The sequence below is a fragment of the Oryctolagus cuniculus genome, chromosome 8, assembly GCF_051225735.1.
Source record: "Oryctolagus cuniculus isolate XC-2025 breed Fujian yellow rabbit chromosome 8, ASM5122573v1, whole genome shotgun sequence".
Taxonomy (NCBI): Eukaryota; Metazoa; Chordata; class Mammalia; order Lagomorpha; family Leporidae; genus Oryctolagus; species Oryctolagus cuniculus.
Window position 1 is genome coordinate 85,918,538 of NC_142874.1, and position 24,267 is coordinate 85,942,804.

A 24,267-nucleotide genomic window follows, 5' to 3' on the forward strand; every position below is an offset into this window, starting at 1 on the left:
TGAATAAGGCTGTACCTTTCCGGTGCCTGGCTGTTCTTTTCAACAGAATAGAAGTTAAAGCAGATGCCCTCCAGTTCTTAAAACAACTTGTGATTTAATGTTAAACCAGGCTCCTACTGTCCACCTATTTATCTTCAAATTTTCTCCGTGTGAGATCATCTTTTTAAACATTTTCAAATTTTATTTAAGGTATCCGAGTTTCATGTATTTCATATATACAGATTCAGGAACATAGTGACACTCCCCACCCTACCCTCCCTCCACCCATTCTCAACCCTTCTTCCTCCTGTCTCTCCTATTCCCACTCTTAACTTTCACAAAGATCTAGCTCAAGAAACCTAGGGACAGTCCCAAGGTCACCATCAGGTGGACTTGTACCGGGGAACAGGGAACGACCTCACTTTCTCCATTGAAGAGGATAATAAACTCTCGTGCTGACGTCTCAGGGTTGTTTTGCGGCCCGAAGAAGATAGATTAGGACTGTGTGCTCTGCAATCTGCACAGCTAGAGCCATGAGGACTGTAATTATTGTTAAAGTAGATGTTTGAAACACTGTATACATCACTCCGGACTCGGATAACAGCCTGAGTCCTGGTTATCTCTCATGTGACTTGCTCCTTGTGTTGAGTAAATGGTAGTTTGTTACTGGACTAGCGCAGGGTGGGAATGGAGAAAACTGTCTTGCTGTCTCCAGGGAGCGCCTATCTTTGAATGTTTACACGAAAATAAAGAAACACGGGGAAAAAAAAAAAAAAAACGAAACAAAGTGGGAAGGAGGAATTCACGGGCAGAGGAGGAAGGCCGTGATAACGCCCAGCTACCAGGAACCTAAAAGGGCGAGCTGATTCGAATCACAGGGATGTGGAGGGACAGTGGGCATGAACAGGGCAGGCACCGAAGCCAGTTAGACTGGGGCGGGGGTGGTGGCGAGCCAGTGGCTAGTCCAGTGACCTGCCAAGCAGGCACCCGGCGGCGGAGGAGGGGAGCAGAGGGAGGGGCTTGGCGAAAGGGCAAAGGCAGGGCGACACTTAAAAGGGAGATGACCCTACACTTAAAAGGTTGATGCCACCAGCGACCTCTGAAGCCCAGGCAGGGGAGACCCCACGAGGGATAACTGGACGCTGCCCCAGGCTCGCGAAGGCAGTGCACTGACCGGAAAGGGGAGACCCCGGCGGGGTACCCAGCACCCTCCACCATGTGCGAGCTGTACTGCAAGTCGGACACCCTGGCGCTGAGGGGGAAGCACATCGGGTAAGGGCTCCCCCACGCTGGAGACAAGCCGCAGGGAGGGAGCAATAGAGTGCCCAGGGCGGAGAGCTGGAGCGAGGCATGGCGCCAGCGGCTAGCCAGAGACCCACGCAGCAAGGCTCCGCAAAGTCTGCAGCCCGAGGGGCGCGCCGCCGTGCCTGCCGCGCATGCGCGCGCGCGCCCGGCCGCCCTTCTACTCGCGGGGGCCGCGCTGGCGCGCAGAGGCGCACCTGCCCCCGGCGAGGACGTGTCCGTCCCTGCGCGAGGGCTGGCGAGCGCTTGGCCGCCTGGGGCTGCGGGCCGTCTCGGGGTGCTGGCAGATGGGGGTTGCTAGGAGAACAGGTTGGGTACTGGGAGGGAGGGAGGAAACTGGGCGTCTGCCACCAACTCGCAAGTTTTGGGAAACTGAACGCACAATTATGGTGGCGCTGGAAAAACGAATTCTGACCATTTTTCCTGAAAGTGAGCCTTCGCTCGCTTTGGGAATGGGTTAATCCGGTAGAAAAACTTGAAACCACCTTCTGTTAGAAAAGCTGGGCTTCAGTTAGGAGATGCCACTTACAGACCCGGGTCACTCAAATCATGCCTGCAGCTCGACCTAAACCCGCAGTGTTCTCCCGGTCTTCTGTGCTTTGGCCTGCCACAAACCACGTGGTAATTCACCCGTGAACCCACCACGCTGATCTGGGCTCTGGTCGTAGCTGGGAGTCGTATTACCAAGGCGACGTCTGTCAAATTAATTTCCACTTCTATAAAAAGAGGAATAGCGCTCCACAGGACGGAACAAATGGGAATCGTAAGCGTATGAGTGTTTTCGTGCCTGGTTCTAAAAAGGACACGTGTAAATATGATGATGGTGGTGGTGGTTGTGAGTGGTGCCTAAGCCTGTAAAATCTATGGTCTGCAAGGCAATTAACTTGGGACTAGAAAGAAACGAGCCAGCATCCTCGCGGAGGAATGCTGGGCTGCTGCTCACACAGAGGCGTCCGACCTCAACCAGGGTGGTTTCCGGGTGGTTTCCGAGACTGCTTAGACCGCTGGCTCTGACCCCAGAGTGGGGGCCGCCTCCACCATCAGCTGACGGCCATCCACTTTTTCTAATCATTCCATTTGTTTTCCATCCTACATAGTTAGATTCCCATGAAATCCTGAGTGGTTTCTGATGGGAACAGAAAATGGTATGTGAAAAGAAGGAATGTACTCACCTGCCGACGGGCTGAAGAGAAAACTCACCTGCAGCCGGACAGGCCAGGTGAATCTGCAGCTGTGAGCGCTTAGAAGAAAGGTTTTCTTTGGATGTCAGCTTGCAGCGATAAACTCACAGCTGAGCCAGAACCAATGAGAAATTCTCAATGAGTATTATTTTCATCTTAGCTAGTGATGCTTACAGACAATATCAATGTACAACACCACCTTAAGCAAATTTAGAAGTTGAAGTTATCTACTGATCACAATAATCAAAATACTTACTGAACAGTTGTATATCAATTTAATATGTATCTAAGTACCCCAAAACTACCTTCAGTGCCTGTGGGTTCTTTTGTGTAGGCAGTCATATATATATAACAATATATAGTTTTGATTCTTAAATGTCCATAAAGCCAGGATCAGAAAACTTTGTCATGTTTTTATGTTGTTAAAATTTATACTGCAGGCATATATTGAAGTAACCAAACATGAATAACTTTTTATTACGCTTAAACAGGGTATTAATAGAGTGGCATTTAACCTAACTTAAAATATGCCACATCAGAGTACCTGAGTTCAGTTCCCAGCTCAGGCTCTTGACTCCAGCTTCCTCAGATGCAGACACTTGGAGAAAGCAGTGATGGCTTAAGAGACTAGGTTCCTGCCACCTATGTGGGAGACTTGAGTTGAGTTCCCTGGCTCTTGGCCTCAGCTCCCAGCCTGCCGTGCCTGTTGTGGGTACTTGAGGAGTGAATCAGTGGATGGGAGCTTGCTAGCTCTCTCTCTCCATCTTTCTCTGTTATTCTCCCTTTCAAAGAAATAAATAAACTTTTTTTAAAAAATAGAAAAACCTGGGGCTGGCGCTCCAGTGTAGTGGGTAAAGCCGCCACCTGCAGTGCTGGCATCCCATATGGTTCAAGTCCTGGCTGCTCCACTTCTGATCCAGCTCACTGCTATGGCCTGGGAAAGCAGTAGAAGATGGCCCAAGTCCTTGGGCCCCTGCACCCGCATGGGAGACCCAGAAGAAGCTCCTGGCTTTGGATCAGCCCAGTTCTGGCCATTGCAGCCATTTGGGGAGTGAACCAGAGGATGAAAGACTGTCTCTCTCTCTCTCTCTCTCTCTCTCTCTCTCTCTGTAAATCTGCCTTTCAAATCAATAAATCAATCTTAAAAAAAAAATAGAAAAACCGTGTGAGACAGGACAAGTACCATTCAAAGGACACAAAAATGGAAATGATCTATAAAATCTCCTTCATAGTATTTAACTCTGAATTACTTGTATTTAGCTTTCAATGCTGCTTATTTCTTAATAAATTAGATAAGAAGGAAGGGAGAGAGAGAGCAAGAGCGAGCACCCTGTCTTGGGTTATGGCATAACACAGTTTTCAGTGTCTGATTTTCTTACCAGCTGGTATAACCTTAATCATGTTTCATAATTGTTCTGTGTCTCCGTTTTATTAACTATAAGACGAGAATGGTAACAACCCCTATCTGATAGGATTGTTGGAGGATGAAATGGGATCATATTTGTAAAATACATAAGAGTTTCTGACACATAGTAAGCCTCAAAAAACAATTGTGGGTGTTTTGGGTTTTTTTTGTTGTTGTTTGTTTGTTTGTTTTTTTGGTAGACTAAAAGTTTCCAAAGTAAAATTAATTCTTGGTTTGTATGATGAGAGCTGTCAGAGTTAAATTCATAAGCCTCTAAATAGAGTAGTCAAGTCTTGGCAAATTTAATATATCAAGGGCAAAAAGATGAGCAAAATTGTGACAAGCATACAAAATATGAGCAGTGTCACAAAAGGGGGATGGAGGTAAATGTTCCAAGCTGATATGAAATGTTAAAAAAAAAAAAAAAAAGTAGTTGTGTTTTCTCTTTATGTCACTGTGATTTTCCGCTACGGTGACCTTCACTGAGAGGGGAAACTACAGAGTGGTCCTAGCAGCCCAAAGTGTTTCCTTTGATTATTTCTAGGCCTTCCTGCAAAGTTTTCTTTGCTGCGGATCCCATCAAAATAGTGCGAGCCCAGAGACAGTACATGTATGACGAGAAGGGGGAGCAGTATCTGGACTGCATCAACAACGTTGCCCACGGTGAGTGAGCGTCCTGCCTTCGCGGCGCTCTGAGGGAGATGTTGGTGGAGGAGGCAGGCTCCAGGCTCCTTTGCAGGCTCCGCTGGTAGTCCTAGTAGGGGGAAGGTTGTAGCAAAAAGTGGCAAAGAGCTCAACTTTGTTTTTCCTGCTTCTGAATTCCACACACTTCCCAAGGGGCTTAGCATTGTAACTCACTTCTTGGGCTTTTGTCTCCCAAATGCTAGTGGGACACTGCCACCCAGAAGTGGTCAAAGCTGCTCTGAGGCAGATGGAACTGCTGAATACGAATTCGCGATTCCTCCACGACAACATTGTTGAGTATGCCAAGCGCCTTGCGGCCACCCTGCCGGAGAGACTCTCTGTTTGTTACTTTACAAATTCAGGGTAGGTTTCCGGTTTTCCCACCACTCCCATTCCAACTCAGCTCTGCCCACTGTCTTTCACATGTTACCTTCTGATTTTTGATTCGTGGTAGAGCGTAGATGTCTAAAAAGCTTTGCTGTGATTCTTGCCATTCACTAAATAACTGCACAGTAGGGCCCGACCTTTCTGGTTCTGCTGTTTGATTACATGATGCTGAACTAACTGATCGCCTCGGGGCTGGAGCTGTGGTGTAGCGGGTAAAGCCACCTCCTGCAGTGTCGGCATCTCATATGAGCACCGATTCGAGTCCCGGCTGCTCCACGTCTGACTCAGCTCTCTGCTGTGGGCTAGGAAAGCAGTGGAAGATGGCCCAAGTCCTTGGGCCCCTGCACTTGCGTGGGAAACTCGGAGGAATCTCCTGGCTCCTGGCTTCGGATCAGAGCAGCTTCGGCCATTGCAGTCATCTGGGGAGTGAACCAGCGGATGGAAGACCTCTCTTTCTCTGCCTCTGGCTCTCTATAACTCTGCCTTTCAAATAAATAAATAAAATAATAAATAAATAGTAAATAAAAGGATGCTCACCTATTTAGGCAGTAGAGGAAGTAGGTAAATAATTGACAGGTCAAGATAGTCCTTTGAAAGCACAAATGAGGAATTTTTGCAAAGACATGACTCAATAAAATAAGCAACAACTTTTTAAAAAACGATTTGTTTATTTATTTGAAAAGCAGAGTTACAGAGAGGCAGAGAGAGAGAGAGAGATGGAGAGAGAAAGAGAGGTCTTCCATCTGCTGGTTCACTACCCAGACAGCTGCAATGGTTGGAGCTGTGCCAATCTGAAGTCAGGAGCCAGGAGCTTCCTCCGGTTCTTCCCACATGAGTGCCTTGGGCCATCTTCTACTGCTTTCCCAGGCCGTTAGCAGAGAGCTGGATTGGAAGTGGAGCAGCCGGGACTTATCCCATATGGGATGCTGGCACTGCAGGCAGCGGCTTTACCCGCTACGCCATAGCACCAGCTTCGAGCGACAACTTTTATAAGTTTTTTGTTTGTTTTTGTTTTTGTAAGGCAGAGAGGGAAAGAGACAAGATAGAGAAATCAAGCTTGCATTCGCTGGTTCCCTTCCCAGATGCCTGGAACAGCTGGAACTGGGCAAGGTTGAAGTCAGTAGTCTGGACCTCAATCTAGATCTCCCATGTTGGTGTTAGGGACCCAAGAACAAGTACCATCACCTCCTGCTTCCCAGGGTGAACCTTAGCAGGAAGCAGGAATAGGAGGTGGAGCCAGGACTTGAACTTGGACACTCTGATGGGAGCAGTCATCACAAATGGCATCTTAACCTGTGTGACAAAACACCTGCCCCGTAGGATTTTTTGAGTGATTTGTTTTCTTAAGGAAATTGAACATATTTCCCCAACACAAACACAAGGAAAGAAAATCAAGTGAATATATGAACTCCAACTTTTAAATTTCTTAAGTTCAAAGGATTTTAGATAGATAGTCTAAGGAATATTATGCAGATATTGAAAAGTGTGCTTTTGAAAATATGTGTCTAATGTATGGAGCTCAAAGCGCAATGTTATATTAGGGGAAAGCTGTATATACAGCAAAAACTCTCATTTTAAAAAATGATATATGTATTCAAGTTAACTATTAGATATTTTGCACATTTGATTGTATGATTTTCTGTGATTCATTCTTCAGTGAGATATTTTAGGAATAAATTTATAACAAGATCATTCTTTCATCTTTGTAAAAAAATTAAGAAGATATTTTTGGATCTGATTTGTTGTTATATAGCAGGGGTAGGGATCATCCAACCCATGGGCCATGCAAGGCCTCCTAGAATAATTTGGTCTGGCCCTGCCAAGTCAGCTACAGGTAGGGCTGGAAATCGAATACATCTGTAGCAGGCTAATTTTTAAGTTGGTAATTTTGTATGGCCTGTGAATGATGTCATAAATATCCAAATGCCCCTTGGCAAGAAAAAGACTCCTCACCTCTGTGAAGTACTCTTGCCTTTAATAAATGAAATACATTTGACTTTTCATTTCTAAAGAATTCTATGCAGCCGAAGAGTTTAGTTCCAAACAACACTATCCCCTATACTGGAGATGACAGAGCACATCCAAAACAAAGGACAATAGTCTTGTGGTTAGACAGTCTGAATCCTGGCTCTGCCTCTTCTTAGCTGTGAGACCTTATTCTGATTAGTTCACCTCCCTGAGGCTGATTGTTCATCCATGAGAAGGAGGTGACAATACTTGTCTTGCAGAGTTGTTATTTGAACAAATACAAGTAAAACACTCAGCATGATGTCTAACAGATAGCTAGCATTCCACCAGTAACTGTGTCTTCCTCTGTGCCTGGGTAGCACATTAGACTCTCTGAACCAGGTGGAAAAATATGGTCCTCATTTTGTAGATAAGGAAACTAAATATTGAGATCAGTAAAATACGATTTGGCAGCCAAGCAAGTGGACCCCTAGCTCCCTTTCTTCCCAGTAAGATCAGCTTAATGCAGGCCTTTTAGTGTCCTAGTGATGTGGCTGTAGCAGGCTAAAGTGGCAGTGGGCAGCTCATCCTTACTTTCTGTGTATTTCTTCTGTAAGCCACAGTCTTTATTAGAAACATCTGGAGAACTTGTATGAGACGGGTGAGGTGAGTGTGTAGGGTGGGCAAGACAGAAGGGGAAGGAGAGGACTTCAACTTACAGCTTTATACATTTCTTAATAAATGAAACTTACAACTTCTCTAGTGAGCATTTTGAAATCTTTTTAGAGATTATGTCACGTGTCCCCCCTCTTTGCTATGTTATCTTGACAGGTCTGAAGCTAATGACTTAGCCTTACGCTTGGCCCGGCAGTTCAGAGGCCACCAAGACGTGATCACTCTTGACCAGTAAGTCTTGGATGCAAGGTTTTTAAGAAGTTCCTTCAGAGACAAACGTATATTGATCCAACCCATACTAATACCATAAGTACATGTGGAGGAAGGTGGATAGGTGGAACAATGGTTTTAAAATAATGTAGTAAGCTATTGAGTCCAGCTTAAATTTGGAGAACACTTGATTCCTTCTACCTGCAGGTAGCCGCAAGTAGGAGAGGTTGTGTTAGGGGCTGGAGTGCCTGTAGTCCTATGAGCCCTACCTGAATCAGGGATCACTCTTCACACACTGTTTATTGATTCACTAGTAAACCAGGGGAAACTCAATCTTTTTTTCAAAATAAAGATACAATTTCTTAAAAATCCAAGCATTCATTTCACTATTGTCATTGTCCACTATAATTAATTTTTTTTTAAATTTATTTGACAGGTAGAGTTAGACAGTGAGAGAGAAAGGTCTTCCATCCGTTGGTTCACTCCCCAAATGGCCACAACGTCCAGAGATGTGCTGATCCAAAGCCAGGAGCCAGGTGCTTCCTCCTGGTCTCCCATGCGGGTGCAGGAGCCCAAGCACTTGGGCCATCCTCCACTGCCTTCCCAGGCCACAGCAGAGAGCTGGACTGAAAGAAGGGCAGCCAGGACTAGAACCCAGAGCCCATAGCCAAGTGAACCATGGTGCTGGCCCCCACTATAATTAATTTCTAAAATTATTTATTTATTTGAAAGGAAGACAGACAGACAGATTTCCTCCATCTGCTGGTTTACTCCCTAATTGCCCAAAGCAGCTAAGGCCGGACCAGGCCAAAACCAGGAGCCTGGAACTCAGCCTGGATCTCCCATGTGGGTGGCAGGAACCCAGCTACTTTAGCTACTATCTGCAACCTGCCAGGGTGCATGTTAGCAGGAAGCTAGAATAGGGAGCAGAGCCAGGGCTCAAACCTAGGCCCTCTGATATGGGATACAGGCATCTTAACTGGTGTCAACCACTAACTGAATGTCTGTCCCTGAATTCCTCCTGGAGACTCCTGTTCCTTCCTAACTAGTATTGGCCCAGTGTATGCCATTGGATGCTCTTTGGAAATCATCCCAAACAGAACACGTGCCTGCCCAGCATCGGATAGAAAGTTGTTTTGTAAAATTTACTGGAATGTAAATATCAAATACATTTGAAAAACATATACATGTGAAGTTTTACATGAAAATATAGAAAATAATTTTTCACACTGAGATGATATAATTTAGCAATATAATCCAAAGAAATCAGGTTTTTTTCCCTACTAAAAGGAAATTATCTATGAGGACACATACTTGGCTTTCCACGTATTTCATTACATGTACAAGGAAAAATGGACAAGTTAAATAGCCAGTCTTACCATGAAAAATTAGGTCCCATATCCTTAAATCTGGCACCACAGTAGAGACTTTCCCTGGATGTATGCATACTATTTTTTATCAACACTATTTTTCATATAGTTGAAAGACATATTTCTTGGAAAGATTTTTGTCCTCTTTCTTTTCAGTGCTTACCATGGTCACTTATCATCTCTAATTGAGATCAGTCCATATAAATTTCAGAAGGGCAAAGATGTCAAGAAAGAATTTGTGCATGTGGTAAGTATCTTAGGATCTGAGAGTCAGGATGTTAGTCCTGGAAGGTTGCCTAGTGATCATCCAACTCAATACCAGGAAAAAAAAAAAAAAATCCCTAAGATTTAAAGCAGTTGTGTGAGCTAGACAGCAACAGAATGTAACTTAAAATCTATTGAAAAGTATTTCAGTAGGCAAATTAGAAGAGTGGTAGAGTATGTTATTTTTGTTGCAATTTTTTTCTCCCATTCTTTGATCTTCAATCTCTCTTTTTTTTTTAAGATTTATTTATTTATTTGAAAGTCAGAGTTACACAGAGAGAGGAGAGGCAGAGAGGGAGAGGTCTTCCATTCGATGGTTCACTCCCCAGATGGCCGCAATGGCCGGAGCTGCGCCGATCAGAAGCCAGGAGCCAGGAGCTTCCTCCCGGTCTCCCACGTGGGTGCAGGGGCCCAAGAACTTGGGCCATCTTCTACTGCCTTCCCGGGTCATAGCAGAAAGCTGGACAGGAAGTGGAGCAGCAGGGTTTCAAACCGGCGCCCATATGAGATGCTGGCGCTTCAGGCCAGAGTGTTAACCCACTGCACCACAGCCCCGTTCCCAATCGCTTTTTCTTTTTTTTTTTTTTTTTTTTTACAGGCAGAGTGGACAGTGAGAGAGAGAGACAGAGAGAAAGGTCTTCCTTTGCCGTTGGTTCACCCTCCAATGGCCACCACGGCCGGTGCGCTGTGCTGATCCGATGGCAGGAGCCAGGTACTTATCCTGGTCTCCCATGGGGTGCAGGGCCCAAGCACTTGGGCCATCCTCCACTGCACTCCCTGGCCACAGCAGAGAGCTGGCCTGGAAGAGGGGCAACCGGGACAGAATCCGGTGCCCCGACCTGGCGCCGCAAGGCGGAGGATTAGCCTAGTGAGCCGCGGCGCTGGCTTCAATTGCTTTTTCTATACTGATGTATATTAGAGTTGAATTGAGTGTCTACAACTGTCTTATAATTAAATTACCCTTACTAAATTTGTTATATTGATTTATTAAGGAAAATAAAGAAATTAACCACGTGAATGAAACAGTGAAATTCATTTGATGTATTTGTATTGAGAACTGGTAGACTTTTTTAAGAGAATAATCCATTCCTTCTTTCAAGATTTTAAGATCTGGAGTCAGTGTAAAGGCACTGTTTCTTAATTTAAAAGGCATTCTTTCATTTTTGAATGATTATAGTTTATAATACAGTTAATAACTATAGTTTCCATTCATTGACATTTTCAAATAATGTAGTCATAGGAATTTGCAATTTCTGTGAATAAGAATACAGTCTTTTTTTCTTTTTTTAAGATGTATTTTATTTATTTGAAAGAGTTACAGACAGAGGTAGAGACAGAGAGAGAAAAGTCTTCCATCTGCTGGTTTACTCCCCAGTAGCCACAACAGCCAGAGCTGAGCTGAGCTGAAGCCAGGAGTCAGGAGCTTCTTCTGGGTCTCCCACGTTGGTGCAGGAGCCTAAGCACTTGGGCCATCTTCCACTGTTTTCCCAGGCCATAGCAGGGAGCTGGATCAGAAGTGGAGCAGCCAGGGCTCTAACCATTGCCCATATGGGATGCCAGCACCGCAGACCCGGGCTTTACCCTCTGTGCCACAGCACTGGCCCTAGGATACAGTCTTGATTTATAAGGATCTGGGAGCACATCCCAGCTCCTCTTGAAAATTCAAAGGTGTGAACTCTTTACACAATTCAGAAGCATTAAGAGAAAAAAATAAACAAACTTAGAGCCACTTAGATCTACAGGGTCACCTTTCTAACATGCCTTTGTGGGTAAATGCCTTTTTCAAAAGTTTATCTAAGAGGCAAAGAATTGGATGTTTGCAGGCACCAACTCCGGATACTTACAGAGGAGAATACAGAGAATGCCACGCGGATCCAGCGAGTGCTTATGCAAATGAAGTAAAGAAAATTATTGAAGAAGCTCATAAGAGAGGAAGGAAGGTTTGTATTTTTGGAAACAATATCTTTCATGAAATGAATTGAAACCGTTGTAACTCACTGGGGAGATAGGAAAGAGATCTAAATTCCCTTTCTGTTCTTCTCTGGTTACATTTTCACTTGGTTCCTATTTCAAAAAAGTGCATTATTACAGCCATGCCTCTAAGACTGTCTACTTTTATTTATCCTGGAAATGCAATCACTATGCCCGTTACAGAACTTGTGGCCTAATTCTGACCTCTTCGGTGGCATGCAAGGTCTACTCCAGAGGGGTAGGCGAAGAGAATTAAAATGATGACAGCTCAGGGACAGGACCACTGCAAGACTTACAGACTGGGGAGTCTTGGTGCTTCCCTTGAGCCGGTTCAATCTTCCGTAAGCCATGAAGCCTGAGGCTGCTCTGCACCTGGGTAAGCCAAGGCAGAAAAACGATCTCCTAATCTAGGTGCGAATTTCTAACACAGAAGCAGAATCCTTGAGAGCAGGGAAAAGGAAGTTTCTCAGTATTCACCTTATTGTCTTCAGCTTAATGTTCAATCCTTATCCCAGATTTTTAACACAGTTGGCAGTATTTTGCCTTTCAGCTGGCTTACAACATACACATGGTGTGGGGGAGGGGGGCTTTAATAAAAGTAAAAAATTTGCTTCTTCCAGTTGATTAAAATATTTTTGTCTTCATGACAAAATATTCACATTCCTTAACTGTTTCTGCCTTTTCTTACCAAGTCATGCTTTTTCATATCTTCTTATGTGGTGTCTCTATGTAGGTAGACCCCCATTAAAAGTTGTCCCTGTTGATGGGAGCTTTGTATGCTTCCTCTTCAAATATAGCCTGCACCTCTCTATATAAATAGTAAACAGTGCTTTGGGGGTGAAATTTACATTTACAAGATCAGATAGGCTCTTTGCTGCTGTCGCTCCCCCTCTTCATGGAGGAACGACACTAAGCCCTGCCTAGGCTTCATATCCGAGTCACGGCACCATTATGTCGCTCCCGGTCTTCGTGGAGGAACGACACAGGACCCTGCGCTATTCTTCTGTCTGCTTGGCCCTCCCCGGGTTTGCTGCTGGTCCTTCCCGGGTTGGCTGCTGGTCCTTCCACCTCCGTGGAAGGGCGGTTCCCCCTGCCACATTCCCCACTTCCGCAGGGGAGCGGCACACTGCCGGCCGGCTCTCTCGGGGGCTGCACAGGTGTTCCCCTTAGATGTTCCAGGTGCATGCTGTCTCTCTCCTCCTTTATAGTCCTCCTCCACCAATCCCAACTCTGCTACCCACACGCCGAGTACGCTGCTCTCCTCCAATCAGGAGCAGGTCCTACAGTTTCTTGGTGGAACTGGAGGCAGCTGTGTAGAAGCTGTTTCTCCCTTCTCAGCGCCATATTGTGGGAAAGCAGATGCATAGAATAAGTCTTTATTCCAGTAACTTAGTCTAGTCCGAGTTGCTCCCAGTTGCTCCCCACAGATCCCCCTTTCTTTTTATTTTTGGCGTTGATACGCGCCTGTCTTCGGTGCCCCACGGCACACACTCTGATCTGCTTGCTAGAGTTGCCCACAGGTTCTTACAAGTCCTATCAATCAGGCAAACTGAATCCGGGTCCTGTCTTCGCCATGTTGTGAGGAGGTTTTTAGGTGCTGATGCGTGCCTGTGTTCGGTGCCCTGCAGCGCATGCTCTGCTCTGCTAGAACTGCCTGCAGGTGCTTACAAAACCTAGCAATCAGGCAAACCGAATCCAAGCCTTCTCATTGCCGTATTGTGGGGAGACTTATCGATGTTAATTCGTACCTGTCTTCGGTGACCTGCGGCGCATAAGCTGCTAGCCGCCCGCAGGTGCTCATCGCCTCACTAATCAGGCAGACCGAATCCAAGCTTTCTCATTGCCATGTTGTGGGGAGGCCTTTCTATTTCTCTATTTCTCCATCTCCGGGCATTCCTATTTCTCCCATTTTACTTCTGTCTGCCAACATTCCTATTTCTCTCATTTTACTTCTAAACTTCTGTTTCTCTTATCCTTGCGGCTTCCCGGCGCCCGCCCCGAGGCTGCTTCTCGGCGGCTTCCCGGCTCTGAGCCGCTTCAGCCCGCGCTTCTCCGATCTACGCGGCTTCCCGGCTTTGCGCGGCTTGGCTTCGCGCGCGCACTCCGCGGTCTCGCACTAGCCCAGTGTTCCCTATCTACTTGTGCCCCGCACGCTCTCTCTGCGCGCGGCAGCCTCCGCGAGTCACACAGCCCCAGCTCACGTTTCCGCCACCGCCAGCATTCAGTCCAAGTTCCCCGGACTAACCTGGCGAATTCCAACCTGGCGGCCCACATCTCTGCCTCTGGTTCCAGATCTTCACCTCTTGCTCCCCAGGGTGACTTGAAGAATTCCAAGGTGGCTTACGTCTCCGCCTCGGCCTGCACTTGCGGCTTCATCCTCCCTAACATTTTTCTCTACCCGGTATGTTTCCTTAAGTTTTCTTCCAACAATATTCCTCTCATTTCTCCTGGCTTCTCCCCACAGTCCGTATCCGAGTCCAAGCCTCCTCCAGGTTTCACTTTCGCTTTCAATCTCCTAGCTTCCCCGCCATAGTCCGCATCCGAGTCTATGAAAGCTTTCACTTTCGCTTTCAATCCTAACTTCTTTCCCACAGTCCATATCCGAGTCTATGCCTAGGCTTTCAATAGCTTCTTCCGGCACCTTTTCCGTCCAGCTTTCCCCTAGGCTCTTTGCTAGTCTCTCTCTCCGGTATTTTCCACTTCTTCCCTCCTAGGCTTCATATCCGAGTCACGGCACCAGTATGTCGCTCCCCCTCTTCATGGAGGAACGACACTAAGCCCTGCCTAGGCTTCATATCCGAGTCACGGCACCATTATGTCGCTCCCCGTCTTCGTGGAGGAACGACACAGGACCCTGCGCTGTTCTTCTGTCTGCTCGGCCCTCCCCGGGTTTGCTGCTGGTCCTTCCCGGGTTGGCTGCTGGTCCTTCCACCTCCGTGGAAGGGCGGTTCCCCCTGCCACATTCCCCACTTCCGCAGGGGAGCGGCACACTGCCGGCCGGCTCTCTCGGGGGCTGCACAGGTGTTCCCCTTAGATGTTCCTGGTGCATGCCGTCTCTCTCCTCCTTTATAGTCCTCTTCCACCAATCCCAACTCTGCTACCCACACGCCGAGTACGCTGCTCTCCTCCAATCAGGAGCAGGTCCTACAGTTTCTTGGTTGAACTGGAGGCAGCTGCGTAGAAGCTGTTACTCCCTTCTCAGCGCCATATTGTGGGAAAGCAGATGCATAGAATAAGTCTTTATTCCAGTAACTTAGTCTAGTCCGAGTTGCTCCCAGTTGCTCCCCACAGCTGCTAAAAGAAGTTTTGAGTAATCGAGAGCTTTCACTAACAGGAGTTATTATTGAGTTGGTGCTGTCATGTTAATGCTGAAAGCACTGGGAAAATATAAGATGGGTACCTCTGAATATTAGATGAGTTTACAAAGTCACTGAATTTTAGAGCAGTAATCTCTTGAGCCTACTGGCTTCATTTCACAGCTAAGAAACTAGTCAAAAAGTGAAGAATCGAACCTAAAGTAATAGTTACTGAAGGGTCATCTAAACTCAACCAAGGCGCTCTTGACTTACCTCATTCTCTTCTTGTGCTTTCTCTTCTTATTTCATTGTCACTTCTTTCCTGTTTCTCCTTTATTAGCTTCCAAACACTTCCTCTGTAGTTCCTATTGTGAGTTCCCTAACTGTTAAGTTAAGCCTTGTTCAGGGCATGACCTACAGACGTAACACAGTAACCATAATGTGGCCACAGTGACCTATCCTCCCATTTCTTTGCAAATTTCCAGCCTCAAGCAGTTGTTTTCTCCAAGCTGGGAAAACAGACACCATGACGAACCTGGTTATTTGGAAGCTGGGTAATTTTTTAGAGATTCGAGTCAAACACTGATGAAACCATCAGTCTTATTCAGTGCATCCCAATGAAACCACTGTACGTAAATGTGGAGAAATGGAAGTCACCCTCTAATCTCCACCATTTCTCATGATAGCTTTGTTTGCACCCTAGATTTTCAGAACCGATGTTTTAGATCTGTTGCTTTTCCAGCATCAACATCTTTTTTCTTTTTAATCACATGGCCTACTTGCTACTTCCTCATCATTTTAAAAAGAACCTGTTCTATAAGAAATCCTCTTTTTCAGAAGGTGGGCAGGGACCTAATACACTTTGACCCCATCTTCTCTTGTGTAGATTGCTGCCTTTATTGCTGAGTCCATGCAGAGTTGTGGCGGACAAATAATTCCTCCAGCAGGCTACTTCCAGAAAGTGGCAGCGTATGTACTTGACTTGGGTCTCCTTGGTCAAACTGAGGGCACTGTGACAATTCTGTAGGGCCATACTAGTTGCTAAAATATTGAAGTATTTCCAGACCAGCTGGTCATTAGCCACCCCTGAGTGCCTGCCGTCCAGGACTCCTGAATGCTCCCCAACCCTTCCTTAAGACCCAGCAAATAAGGGGTCTGTACATGTAAAGGATTTATACAGGGAGACCTCCAGAACTCTGCTGCAGCCCCTGGCCCAGTACCCTGTCTTACTGGCTGGTGCCCAAGCATCCCAGCCTTACCAATGAGTCAAACTTTGAAAATTAACCCTCTTAGAAACTACATGTTCAATTCTTTCTCTTTCCACTTAAAATTCTGCAACATAGTTTACTTTAAGCAGCATAAACCCAACCATTGTGGAACATGAGTACTTAAAAAAAAAACTTATGGAAAACTGGAATTAAATGATCAGCTTATATTAGTACAAAAATATTTTGAAATCCATGTATAGTTTTTTTTTCATAAAATATATTTTTCCATGAACTTTTTGAAGACTCCATTGTTGTCTAATCTGGAAGTTATATGACTATATTATAAAGTCAGTTACCTCTGTATGGGATTTTGAGTACTGAAATGTTTCTAACAAAGGTTAAGGCTTTGGGTGAATAACATTTGCTCTTCTGTCTTCCATAATCTGTATCTTTGGGTGGGTATGGGAACTCCCAGTGACCTGAAGGCATCAGCTTGCCTCTTTCCTTTTCAGATATGTACACGAAGCAGGGGGCGTGTTTATAGCTGATGAAGTTCAGGTAGGCTTTGGCCGAGTTGGGAAACACTTTTGGAGCTTCCAAATGCATGGCGAAGACTTTGTTCCAGACATTGTCACGATGGGAAAGCCAATGGGCAATGGCCACCCGATGGCATGTGTGGTGACCACCAGAGAAATTGCAGAAGCCTTCAGCAACTCTGGGATGGAGTATTTTAATACGGTAAATTTCAGTCTCCAAGTTTAATACTAACAGGGAAAACCAATTCATGTTCCTACACCGTTTGCCAATGCAGTGAAGAATACAACTCAGTACTGCCAGCTGCCATCCTAGGCCCCTCACCGATCTTTGAGCTAATCATATTAATTCTGTCTGACATAATGATCCTTGTACTGTTTCCTTTCTATATCTCCCATTTTCTAAAACAGTCTCATTTATTCTTCCAATGATAGATGGCTGTCCAGCTCAACACTTAAGGTTATGATATTTCCATTCACAGATGTTATGATCTTCTTTGTTTTGTAACATATTTAAATTTCCAAAACAGCACTATAAATGTTATATGGCTATCAGAAGAGATACCAGAATTTTAATCTTTGGGAAATTTTATTTCCTCAGTTTTATACCCAAGTGTCATCATCTTTAAGTTTAGAAAAATTGTTGTGGTTTGCGAAGTGTATATGACAGCACTTGTTACAACTAAAAGAAAGATTCAAATATGAGGGCATACATTGTTTGGAAATGTCATTCCTTAGTTGTTTAACTCAATTCTTCAAGGGCAAAAACTCCTATTTTGTCACTGAACCACACTGTGGAATCTTTAATTCCCAATATAATGTCTTGTCTTTGTTTGACTGAACCAATAAACTGGTAGCCCTTCATACCCATAATGCAGCATGGAAAATATAATTTGTAATGAATTTTTACTCAACCCTACATGAAAAGAATCATGCTTTCCTGTAAATCTAAGAAACTAATATTATAAGATAATATTTTATTGAAACTATACCTTCATATGTGTATATATGAATCAGATTTCTCATGAAGGAAGCAATACCACTAATTCTCATTTATCCTTTTTGTACAGTATGGAGGAAATCCAGTATCTTGTGCTGTTGGTTTGGCTGTCCTGGACGTAATTGAAAGTGAAGACCTTCAAGGAAATGCCATGAGAGTAGGGAATTATCTTACCGAGTTACTAAATAAACAGAAGGCTAAACACACTCTGATAGGCAATATTAGGTATGTGTATCACGTAGTCATCTGTTTTCCCAGCATGAAAATAACTTATATGTTCTCTTATAAATTTAAACTAAAGTTTAGAACACTGAATCCAGGAAACACTGACGTGGATAAATCATCATTAATCCTGAACCCAGATATCACCAGTGTTAACATTTGGGCAAATATCTTTCCTGACTTTTATACTATTTTTTTCACTAAAGCTAAAATAATTTCACACTCAAAAGATGAAAAGGAGGAACTTAAAGTAATTCTAAATGATCCATTGAGGAGTATTTAACATACTGTTCGAGAGGGCGGATATTTTTCACAGTTATATGTGAACATTAGCCATCACTAGCATCCTGAATAGTGTGAAAGATGCAATCATAATTAAGTGATTCAAAAATTAACTTCTCAAAGGCTAAAATCGACTGTAGACACTGGGCTGAGATTTTTGGAATACTTAGAATCATCAATAACAATTGCCTTTCACAGGCTTGAAACTATACTGAATTTTATAAGTGATAACTTTGTGGCAATGCAGCACTTCACAGTGTATGTCAAGATTTCTTTTTTGCCTCCTCAGGGGCATTGGTCTTTTTATTGGAATCGACCTAGTGACGGACCATGAGAAAAGGACCCCTGCTACAGCTGAAGCGCAGCACATCATCTACAAGTACATCCCTCCCCACACCCTTTTGGTATCTTGGTTCCAAAATGCCTGCCCACTTGAAAGCTTGTTTTACTTCCTCCCATCTCTCCAAAGGAGGAAGTCTAAGACACATGCAAATTTTAAATATGGCTTCCTGAATGCCAACGACTTAACTTCTCTATGCTCACATCAGTCTTAGTCATGTGTATGCACTTACATGTATTTCCTGAACTAATTAGGATGAAGGAAAAAGGAGTGCTTCTCAGTGCCGACGGACCTCATAGAAATGTGCTTAAAATCAAGCCACCCATGTGCTTCACTGAAGAAGATGCCAAGTTTATGGTGGACCAACTTGATGAGATTTTAACAGGTTTGTTCCCACATCTTAAGGTGTCTCCCTGCCCCTCCCCTGCACTCCCCAGTCCTGGTCATACATGGTCATTGCACCTGTCATTCATGATGCAAGTGAGGCCGAGCAGACATGAAAGGTGTTACTTTTCATTCAGAACTAGAAAAAGATGAAAAAAGTTCTTAGATAATTGAAGTTTTTAGTTTTTACTCATACAACTCCAAATCTAAATTTTCACAGAAGTGGCACAGTTTAATTTTTATCACTTATTTTTACTTTAGAATAAGTAGGAAGTTTAGGACTGTATTCTTCGTTATACCCTGCACCACAAATACTGCAGCGTATAGTATGTTGGCATTGTATCATTAGGGGACACAAAAACATTTTTTAAAACCTATAAGCTGGCCGGCGCCACGGCTCACTAGGCTAATCCTCCGCCTTGCGGCGCCAGCACACCGGGTTCTAGTCCCGGTCGGGGCGCCAGATTCTGTCCCGGTTGCCCCTCTTCCAGGCCAGCTCTCTGCTGTGGCCAGGGAGTGCAGTGGAGGATGGCCCAAGTGCTTGGGCCCTGCACCCTATGGGAGACCAGGAGAAGCACCTGGCTCCTGCCATCGGATCAGCGTGGTGCGCCAGCCGCAGCGCGCCAGCCGCAGCGGCCATTGGAGGGTGAACCAACAGCAAAGGAAGACCTTTCTCTCTGTCTCTCTCTCTCACTGTCCACTCTGCCTGTCAAAAAAAATAAAATAAAAAAATAAAAGCTATAAGCTATAGTTAACAATTTTGCCATTTTTTTAAAGGAGAGAGAGGTTTAGGACTGTGAGCTAAAGCTCACAGTTATTTTTTTTTTTTTTTAGATTTATTTTATTTATTTGAAAGAATTACAGAGACAGGTAGAGACAGAGAGAGAAAGGTCTTCCATCCACTGGTTCACTCCTAAAATGGCCACAAAGGCCAGAGCTGAGCCAATCCAAAGCCAGGAGCCTGGAGCTTCTTCCGGACCTCCCACATGGGTGCAGGGACCCATGTACTTGGGCCATCCTCTGCTGCATTCCTAGCCACTTTAGCCGGGAGCTGGGTCAGATGTGGAGCAGCCGGGATTCGAATCAGTGCCCATATGGGATAACGGTGCTGGAGGCCAGGGCTTTAACTCACTGCCACAGTGCAGCTCCTGCCGTGTTATTTTATTTTGCATTTTTAACTTTTTTATTTCTCTTTTACATAATTTTTAGAGTATTATTAAAACATCTTTGCTTTAGTACAACTTAATTTTGGAGGGCTTTGTCTTTCAGAATTATAGCCTATCACAGGAATTTTTCTTTTGTTTAACTATAGTATACATTCAGGTTAATTTGTTTTTTGGTGTGAACATAAATGAAATTATAAAGTAAATTAGCATCATAAAACCACATTGAAAATCATAAAGCACTATTGAAGTGTTAGGTCATTTTTGCTGTGGCTTTAGTTTTATTTTAAAGATTTAACTTCTCTGCTTGCTTCTGAGTTTTTAGGGGTTAGGATAGTCTGAGAAGCTAGAAATCACTGTGGCATACCAACTAGATACTTAATGTTTGCAAACTCGAGAATCAGCCCAAGGTAAACACCAAATGGCCACTCTCTTCAGACTCAGAGTTCGTTTACACCTGAACCCGGCGAGCTGAGCGTCCTCTGGTCCCGCAGGGCCGGGTGGAACAGAGAGTGTGGGTTGGGGTGCGCCAGCACTGTGGGACTGAGTCAGCTCTGAGCTCGGGCATGATTACTAGTGTGTCAGCGGAATTTCACTGAACGACGTGAAACAAAAGACACAGATAAAATAGGCTCAGTGCCTCTATAAATGATGATGAGGAAATACTACAATCAATGTTTAAAAGCAGCAATTTTAATAGTGGAACTTTTGTTTTAAGATTTATTTAGGAGCCAGCACTATGGCACAACAGGTTAAGCAGTGGCCTGGCATGCTGGCATCCCATCAGGGTGCTGATTCAAGTCCCGGCTATTCTACTTCCAATTTAGCTCCATGCTAATGTGTCTGGAAATGCAGCAGAAGATGGCCCTTGTGGGAGACCCAGATGAAACTCCTGCCTCCTTGGCTTTGGATCTGCTCAGCCCCAGTCATTGTGGCCATCTGGGGAGTGAACCAGCAGATGATCTCTTTGTCTCTCCTTCTCTCTCTGTAACTCTGCCTTTCAAATAAATAAATAAACATTTTTTTTAAAGTAACCAAAAATCACAGTTACACAGAAGGAGACACACACAGAGATTCTCCATCCGCTGGTTCACTGCCCAGATGGTTGCAATGGCCTGCCTCCTCCCATGTGGGTACAGGGGTCCAAAAACTTGGGCCATCTTCTGCTGCTTTTCCAAGGCCATCATCATGAGCTGGGTCAGAAGTGGAGCAGCTGGGACATGAACCGGAGTCCATATAGGATGCTGGTGTCACAGGCGGAGGCTTTACCCACTACACCACAGCACCAAACCCAACAGTGTTGCTTTTTAAACACATTATATTCATCTCTTTATTCTTCATTAGGGCATCCCTATAGATAGCAAAAAAAAAAAAAAAGTATTTTAAAGATTTTTATATGACTCTTTCCCATTATGTCTTTTGGTTTAGTGTTAGAGGAAACTGTGGGAGCCCAAGCTGAAAGTGTGATCCCTGCAAATACTGCACGCAGAGCAAAGGTGAGAGCCAGATACTTTATTTTTAGGAAAAACATGTAAAACTTTAGGAATTTAGAAAAAGGAATACAAATCTCAAAGTGTACAGTAACCATTGGAACAAAACCAGCCTGTTCTACGGTTGGTTTATTGCTGCAAATTAGTGCAGAGTTCAGATTTCCAAAGGCAGAGCCCTATCATTGGAGCAGAAAACAGGCAAGTGTCCCTGCTTAGAGGATCACTGTCATGCCCATAAAATCCCCACCAGCCTGCATCCTGGCCCCTGACCATGCAGGGAGAGATGATAACAAATGATGTGGGCTCCTGCTTGGCTGTGCCACCTGACACTGCCTCTGGTTCCCATACGTTGCTTGTACAATGGGCAGAAGTTTTAGCAGTGTGGATCCAAAGTGCCAGAGCTGGGTTCTGAAATGGACTGAAGTGCAGGCTTCTAATGGCAACTGGGGCCTGGGAACCTTCTGGCACAGGGTGGCCTAGTCTCTGCATTTGATGTGCTTCCAGCCAAAAGCCTTTCCCACTCTCTCCCCGAGTGGCCCAGGGTGTGAGAACGAGCACCCTGGGGGCGGGAAACAGAAAAGCAAAAACTGGAGAGGCTTTGTTGCATAATTTGCTATTTGTTTATGACTTAAATGCATAAAGGAACACTCTGTGCTTAGAGTCCGCCTGCATGTCCAGTGCAGTCAGGAAATCCTTTTCGTGATTTAAAAACATCAGCCTGTTTTGAGAGCACAAGATTCGCTAACAGGTCCACTCTGAGTCTTCCTATAGCACAAACCAAGTCGAGAAGTCAGTTATTACCTGATGTGCAAGAGTAGCTTGTGAAGTCAAGAAACAGATTCACTGCTGTAAAAATGGATTCACAACGTTAGAAAGGATTTTACAAGACAAAAACGGTCACCACAGGCAATCTCATTTTAGAGTTAGCAAAGGCGGCACACATTTTCATGAGATTTTGACTTGGGGTCCCAGATTTTATGCTGGCATCACATTTCAGTGTCCACTGAAGATACCCAGGGGGTTAGAGAGGAACAACTAGTATTATTTCGCATGGTTTTCTCGTGGGTTTCTGACTGTCTGTCTGGGTGGGAAGTCAGTTCTGTAGAAGCAGGTGCACTGTGAGGTGGAGACCCATGGGCGTTCTGTGTGTCTGGCTGCAGGTGCCTAAAGGAGCGCAGGTGGAATTGCTCGACAACAGCACCACGGACCCGAGAGAAAACCCCAGCAGAAAGAGAAACGGACTGTGTGCTGACACACATTCTCCACTCAGCAAGCGCCTCAAGACATGAAAGATGAGAACTGCAAAGCCAGATCCCTGTCCAGAGCGATAGATGATACATGCATGTGTCTCATCTGTTAATGGCTCGATTGTACTCTCTCAAAGTAGGTTTTTCATTCAACTTAGATTTGTGAAATAAAATGGTAAATGATTCACAAGGACAAACCAACTCATAATCAACCCATGTCAAGATTATCAGTTCAGCTCTAGCCTATGAATTCCTTACTTGAGATCTCTGAAGGTACTTAATTTATTCAATAAATTTAAGCTTGTCAGACATTCAAACTCCAGTTGGCAGTTTTACTTCATGTTTTAATGTTTGAAATTAGAAGGCCCCATATAACAGGCTGTTTAACTGTTGAAGCTTAGTGCCTTAAAATATGAACTCTATAATGGTTTAATATGTAAAAGTATATTTATGGTCTAAATAAAATAAAAGGTGATGGCAATCAAAAACTTACTAGAAAGGTGTTCATCCTTCCTTTGCAGGGAGTATTAATGGTTGGGATGGTAAAATCAAGATCATTTGGAAAAAGTGACACGTGGCAAATATTCAAAAGTGAATGAACAATCCACTCCTCTGGCAGCAAATGTGGTTAATCACCATCCTGAGGGATGGAGAGGAGCAGGAGTTTACAGAAACATTCACACAAAGATGTTTCTGGAATGGCAGAGGTAGCCAGAGCAGGAGACTCAGCTCAGCCTGTTCACAACTGTGTGCACTCAGGCAAGTCACTTCCCTGTCAATTAGAATGCTATCTTACAGCCAATCATCTAACTGTCGTCATCAGATTTGTCATCACTTATGGGCATTCCTCCACATACTTCAACAGGAGCACACAAGCATGTGTGTACTCTCTCACACACACACACACACATCATTTGTAGCCATACACACTCTGGCAAGAGAAAGTGAGGAGACTCAGGACATCATAAGTCCCTATTCTGCGTTGGTACCACAGACATTTCTTTTTTTTTTTTTTAAGATTGATTTATTTATTTATTTGAAAGTCAGAGTTACACATAGAGAGGGGAGGCAGAGAGACAGAGAGAGAGGTCTTCCATTCGATGGTTCACTCCCCAGTTGGCCACAACGGCTGGAGCTACGCCAATCCAAAGCCAGGAGCCAAGGGCTTCTTCCAGGTCTCCCATGTAGATGCAGGGGTCCAAGGACTTGGGCCATCTTCTACTGCTTTCCCAGGCCATAGTAGAGAGCTGGATTGGAAATGGTGCACCCGTGTCTCGAACTGGCACCCATATGGGATGCCAGCACTTCAGGCCAGGGCGTTAACCCACTGAGCCACAGCACCAGCCCCACAGACATTTCTAAGAGGCTAATGTAGCAAGCTGGAAGAAAGTTGATTTTTAGCATTGACTTTTTTAAGATTTATTTTTATTTATTTGAAAGAATTACAGAGAGAAAAAGAGACACACAGAGAGGTCTTCTACCCACTGGTTCACTCCCCAGATGGCTGCAACCGCCAGAGCTGCACTGATCCAAAGCCAGGAGCTTCCTCCGGGTCTCCCTCATGGGTGCAGGGGCCCAAGGACTTGGGCCATCCTCTACTGCTATCCCAGGCCATAGCAAAGAGCTGGATAGGAAGAGGAACAGACACTACTAGAACTGGCGCCCATATGTGATACTGACGCTTCAGGCCAGGGCTTTAACCCACTGCACCACAGCGCCCGTCCCAA

The 24,267-nt window shown here is 44.8% G+C and overlaps 1 protein-coding gene across 1 annotated transcript; it reads left to right on the forward strand.

The window, feature by feature from the left end:
- The first annotated feature begins 1,056 nt into the window (after positions 1-1,056).
- Positions 1,057-23,032, forward strand: ETNPPL (ethanolamine-phosphate phospho-lyase). The gene is made up of 13 exons (XM_002717158.6): positions 1,057-1,251; positions 4,412-4,530; positions 4,755-4,914; positions 7,717-7,791; positions 9,297-9,387; positions 11,228-11,344; positions 15,558-15,640; positions 16,392-16,617; positions 17,483-17,637; positions 18,206-18,295; positions 18,511-18,641; positions 21,232-21,299; positions 22,454-23,032. Exons 1-13 carry the CDS (start codon positions 1,196-1,198, stop codon positions 22,580-22,582), a joined length of 1,500 nt encoding a protein of 499 aa, XP_002717204.2. The 5' UTR covers positions 1,057-1,195; the 3' UTR covers positions 22,583-23,032.
- The last annotated feature ends 1,235 nt before the right edge of the window (positions 23,033-24,267 follow it).